The following is a 6,079-nucleotide window of genomic DNA, read 5'->3' on the forward strand; positions in this document are numbered from 1 at the left end:
AGGTCTGCAGGTGTCTATCTTTCTCCCCCCTTCTGTCTTCTCCTCTCTCCATTTCCTCTCTGTCCTATCCAACAACGACAACATTAATAACAGCAACAAGGTAGTCGGGCGGTAGGGCAGTGGATTAAGCACATGTGGCGCAAAGCGCAAGGACCAGAGTAAGGATCCCGGTTCGAGCCCCCAACTCCCCACCTGCAGGGGAGTCACTTTACAAGCAGTGAAGCAGGTTCTCTATTTCTCTCTATCCAGCAACAATGACATCAATAACAACAATAAAACAAGGGCAACAAAAAGAAATAAATATTAAAAAATAACAGCAGTAATCACTACAACAATAAAAGAACAAGGGCAACAAAAGGAAAATAAATATTTTTAAAAATTAAAGATGGGGGTCAGGCGGCAGCGCAGCGGGTTAGGTGCACATGGCGCAAAGCACAAGGACCGACATAAGGATCCCAGTTTGAGCCCCTGGCTCCCCACCTGCAGGGGAGTCGCTTCACAGGCAGTGAAGCAGGTCTGCAGGTGTCTTATCTTTCTCTCCCCCTGTCTGTCTTCCCCTCCTCTCTCCATTTCTCTCTGTCCTATCCAACAACAACGACAACAATAATAACTACAACAATAAAAAACAAGGGCAACAAAAGGGAATAAATAAAAAATATATATATTAAAAAAAAGAAAAACTTATGCCTGAGACTCAAGTCCCAGGTTCAGTCCCCTGCACCACCATAAGCCACAGCCGAGCAGCGGTCTGGTAGGAGAAAAAAAAGAAAGACTTAAACATGAAAGATCTTTGAAAGCGTTGGGTGCTTTCCTTCAAATGAATGGCAAAGGATCTGGACTTAAAGTTACATTAGCTGAACTCAGTGTTCTCGTTTATATATTAGGTTTTGTGAGATTGCCACTGACCTCTTTGATTACCTTTTTTTTCTTTGATCTGCTTTGACCCTTCAGCAATATTGTGTTGTTCCTTTCTGCCTGAACCTCCCCCATTTCTTTGACTGCTGTCCCCATGTGCTTGGTTTTGCCTCCTCACCCTCTGTATATGAAACTCATTTGCCAGACCATCCATGTAATCATCATGTCATAGAAGCTTCCAGTAGGGACTTTGTGAAAGTCCAGTCTGGTCTTGTAAGCTGGACTTGACTTACTTGTCGAACTGTGCTACTGTGACCTTGTAGAGCAATACTTGCCCACCCTTCACAACCTAGCAGCATGAGTCTCCCGCCTGATGATTCTCTTTGTCCTTTAACAACTTCTCCTCAGAACAGGAAATGACTGACGTGACCTTATTCTGCTTACCATTTCAGTTTGTAAATTGAGCCCCCAGAATGAGGAATCACCGGACAAGCTGGAAAGTTGTGAAGATTCTAGTACAGAAGGTTTCCAGAGAGATATTATTTCTATGGTTATTGACAGTAAGTGTGAAGCCAGGCTCGAACGGCAGTGGGTAAATCTTGGAAAGGAAAGAGGCACAAAAACCCCTTTGCAAAACACAGGTTCCAAGAGAGGTAAACAATTCATTTCCACTAAACCTGCCCCAGGAGAGAAACGTTACATCTGTGCTGAGTGTGGAAAAGCCTTTAGTAATAGCTCGAACCTTACCAAACATCGGCGAACACACACTGGGGAGAAACCTTACGTGTGCACCAAATGTGGGAAAGCATTCAGCCACAGCTCTAACCTTACCCTCCACTACAGAACACACTTGGTGGACCGACCCTATGACTGTAAGTGTGGGAAAGCCTTTGGTCAGAGCTCAGACCTCCTTAAACATCAGCGAATGCACACCGAAGAGGCACCCTATCAGTGTAAAGATTGTGGTAAAGCATTCAGTGGGAAAGGCAGCCTCATCCGACACTATCGAATCCACACGGGGGAGAAGCCCTATCAGTGTAACGAATGCGGGAAAAGTTTTAGTCAGCATGCAGGTCTTAGTTCTCATCAGAGACTCCACACTGGAGAGAAGCCTTACAAATGTAAGGAGTGTGGGAAAGCCTTCAATCACAGCTCCAATTTTAATAAACATCACAGAATCCATACTGGGGAGAAGCCCTACTGGTGCAGTCATTGCGGGAAAACATTCTGTAGTAAGTCAAATCTTTCCAAGCATCAAAGAGTCCACACTGGAGAGGGGGAAGTGCTGTAATTGCCCAGTGTCCTCTGTTGGTGGATCTAGGTTCTGGAAACATTAGAATGTGAATGTTAGGAAGAAGCCCGGTAATGACAGTGTAAACTCCAGTGGTAGATTTTGTTGTACTCAACATCAAGGGGTGTCTGAGAATTGAGAGAAAACTCAAGCAGTGACAGCCACCATAGAAAGAAAGTCATGGGGGCAGGGGTCTGGTGCATTTCTTGTCAGCTGGCTGGGCCAGGGTCTTCTCACAGTTGCATTCTGTAAACCATGCCAGAATTGCCTTTTGTATAGCTAAACTGATGTGTAGCCAGTGTAATTAAGAAACATGACATGTATTCAGAAACAGTGGTGTGTAAAGAATTGAGCCACATGGAATGCAGTTTAATCTGACTCAATAAACTTGAAATGCTTTAGGACTATTGCTACAAAAAGTGCTGTGTTCCTTATTGAACACTTTTCTGTTCCTACTAGGTTAGCTTGTGAAAAATTTGGATCTGGGATCAAAAGGATTTATAGTACTTATGAATGTGCTTATTAAAAAAATTGAACTGGGGGGAGTCAGGTGGTTGCGCAGTGGGTTAAGTGCACGTAGCGCAAAGCACAAGGACCGGCATAAGGATCCCAGTTCGAGCCCCCGGCTCCCCACCTTCAGGGGAGTCGCTTCACAAGCAGTGAAGCAGGTCTGCAGGTGTCTTTCTCTCCTCTCTGTCTTCTCCTCTACATTTTCTCTCTATCCTATTCAACAGTGACGTTGACATCGATAACAACAACAGTAATAACTACAACAATAAAACAAGGGAATAAATAAATAAATATTTTTTTAAAAGAAGAAACTAAAAAATTGAACTGGTGGCCTGGGTGGTGGTGCACCTGGTTGAGTGCACATACTACAATGCACAAGGATCCAGGTTCAAGCCCCCAGTCTCCACCTGTAGGGAAAAGGCTTCACAGGTGGTGAAGCAGTGCTGCAGGTGTCTCTCTCTGTCTCCCCCTTCCTCTCAATTTCTGGCTGTCTCTATCCAATAAATATATATAATAAAAAGTTTTATTTTTTAATTGAACTGGGTATGGTCCAGGAGGTGGTGCAGTGGCTAAGGCACTAGACTCTTCAAGCATGAAGTTTTGAGTTCAATCCCGGGCAGCACATGTACCAGAGTGATGTCTGGTTCTTTCCTATCTTTCAAATAAATAAATAGATTGAACTGGTGGCTGGGGAGACAGCATAATAGTTATGCAAAAGGCCTTCATGCCTGAGGCCCTGAGTTTCCAGGTTCAGTCCCCAGCACCGCCATAAACCAGAGCTGGGCAGTGTTCTGGTCTTTCTAGATCTCTTTCATTTAAATAAATAATAAATGGGGCTGGGTAGAGGTGCATCTGGCTGAGTGCACATGTTACAATGCACAAGGATCCGAGTTCAAGTTCCCACTGAGCATCTGCAGGGGGGAAGCTTTGCAAGTGGTGAAGCAGTGCTGCAGGTATCTCCCTCTATCTCCCCCTTCCCTCTTGATTTCTGGCTGTCTATCAAATAAATAAAGATAATAAAATAAAAAAGATTTAAAAAAATAACATTTTTTAAAAGAAAATAAAATTGAACTGGGACTCAGGAGATAGTTCAGCTTGTAGGTCAGGAGCCTTACCATGCTTGAGGCCTCTCAACTTCTTGCTTTGCTCCCCAGGGTTGGGCCCCAGCTCCACTACCATTGTCTTCCTGACACCTATGCAGGAAGCCTCCCCTGGTGGGCATTTAGACATGAAGACCTGCATACTGTGTCCCAGCTCCCATAGTTCTGCCCATAAACTACTCTTCCTTAGATGACTTGTCCACAGACTCTCAGTCTTCACAGGCCCTCTAGGCAAGTGGCTTACTGTCACCAAGGAGGCCAGGAAACTGACCTCTGACCACTTCCCTCCATGCAAAATATGTCAGAGATGCTGATGCAGCTCTACCCACTGAATTTCCCATTATAACTACAAGCCATAGAGTTGTAGTAATAGCCCGTATATATGTATTTTTAATTTCACAAGAGAAAGAGGCCAGAGCATCACCCTGGTGTGTGTTACACAGGAGATGAAACTCAGAACCTCATGTTTGTAATTCCTGTACTCTAGCACTGAGCCACTCCCTGGACTCCCTCACAGTCCACTGTAACAAATTAACATACACAGTAAATAAAATATTAAAAAAAAAAAAAGACCAGGTGGTGGCACATCTGGTTAAGCACACATTACAGTGTGCAAGGACCTGGGTTCAAGCCCCTGGTCCCCACCTGCAGGGGGAAAGCTTCTCAAGTGGTGAAGCAGCACTGCAGATGTCTCTCTGTCTCTTTCCCTTTCTCTGTTCCCCTCCCCTTTCAATTTCTCTGTCTCTATTCAATAAGAAATAAATTATTTATTTATGAGAAAGGTAGGAGGAAAGAGAGAGAACCAGACATCACTCTGGTACATGTGCTCCCAGGGATTGAACTCAGGACCTCATGCTTGAGAGTCTGATGCTTTATCCACTGCGCCACCTCCCGGACCACAATAAATATTTTTTAAAATTAACATACACGTAGTGGTTTGAACAGCACATCTTGGGGCTTGGTGGCAGTGCACCTGGTTGAGGACACACATTACTCTGCACAAAGACCCAGGTTCAATCCCCCAATCCCCACATGGGAAAGCTTCACAAGCAGTGAAACAGTGCCTTTTTTTTTCTTCTTTCTTTCTTTCTTTACCAGAGCACTGCTCGGCTCTGATTTTCTTTTTTTTAGCAACTTTAAAAAAAAAAAATTTATTTTCCCTTTTGTTGCCCTTGTCTTTTTACTGTTATAGTTATTGTTGTTATTGATGTCATTGTTGTTGGATAGGAGAGAGAAATGGAGAGAGGAGGGGAAGGCAGAGAGGGGGAGAGAAAGACAGACACCTGCAGACCTGCTTCACCGCCTGTGAAGTGACTCCCCTGCAGGTGGGGAGCTGGGGGCTCGAACCAGGATCCTTATGCCGGTCCTTGTGCTTTGCACCACATACGCTTTATACCGCCTGACTCCCTCAGCTCTGATTTTATGGCCCAAGGGTTACACCTGGGCCTCATAACCTCAGGTATGCAAATCTTTCTTCTTTTTTAAAATAATTTTTATTTATTTTAATGGGAGAGAGATACAGAGAGAAAGACCAGAGTACTGTTCAGCTGTGGCTTATGGTGATACTGGGAGTTGAACCTGGGACTTCAGAGCCTTGGGCATAAGAATCTTTTGCATAACCATTATGCTAGCTCCTCATCCTGACATGAAAATCTTTCCATAACTATCTTGATAGCTTCTGGGTCATTTAAATTTACTGGAACCAGTTGGATATTCTCGCTCATTTAAGCTCAACCAATTAGCAACCCTAAATTAATTCCACCTGCAGCCTGTTTACAGGTTCCAGAGTTCATGACGTCTTTAGGGGCCTTTATTCTACTGATCACAAACTATCCCTTGATGTCTTTGCAAAGGCATTAAAGCCTGTGCTTGCATCTATATTCTCTCATCCCAGCCTTGTATTCAGGGACAGAGGCCCAGTTTTTGCTGGGCTGTGAGGCGACCCTTGGGTTTATGCTGGCCAGGCCCTGGTCTCTTTAAATGGAGATGTGTTTGTGAATTTAGTTATTTATTTTTATTTATTTGATAGAGACATCCAGAAACTGAGAGGAAGTGGGATATATATATGTATGGAGAGAGGCTTTCCTCCTGCAGGTGGAGACTGGGGGCTTGAACCTTGATCCTTGCGCAGTGTAATGTGGGCTCAACGAGGTGTGCCACCTCGCAGCCTCGTGTTGGAAATTTAGAGCCTGCAGTATTTATTTATTCGCCTTGGGGACTTGTACATCACTGCTGTGTCGCTTTTTCATTCAGATAAAGGAAGAGATACCACAGCAACTCCCATGTGGTACTGGGGCTCAGATCTGGGCCACAGACAAGGCAA

General features: G+C 44.4%; 1 protein-coding gene across 1 annotated transcript in view; it reads left to right on the plus strand.

Moving 5' to 3' along the window:
* The window catches only part of ZKSCAN1 (zinc finger with KRAB and SCAN domains 1), a 49,734-nt gene extending 47,169 nt beyond the window's left edge, over positions 1 to 2,565 (plus strand). Inside the window, exon 10 of the mRNA XM_007534829.3 lies at positions 1,308 to 2,565. Within this exon, the coding sequence (XP_007534891.2) occupies positions 1,308 to 2,146 (839 nt within the window). The 3' untranslated portion in view covers positions 2,147 to 2,565. The remainder of the gene's footprint in view (positions 1 to 1,307) is intronic.
* The last annotated feature ends 3,514 nt before the right edge of the window (positions 2,566 to 6,079 follow it).

Source organism: Erinaceus europaeus, chromosome 15 (assembly GCF_950295315.1).
Source record: "Erinaceus europaeus chromosome 15, mEriEur2.1, whole genome shotgun sequence".
NCBI classification, from domain to species: Eukaryota; Metazoa; Chordata; class Mammalia; order Eulipotyphla; family Erinaceidae; genus Erinaceus; species Erinaceus europaeus.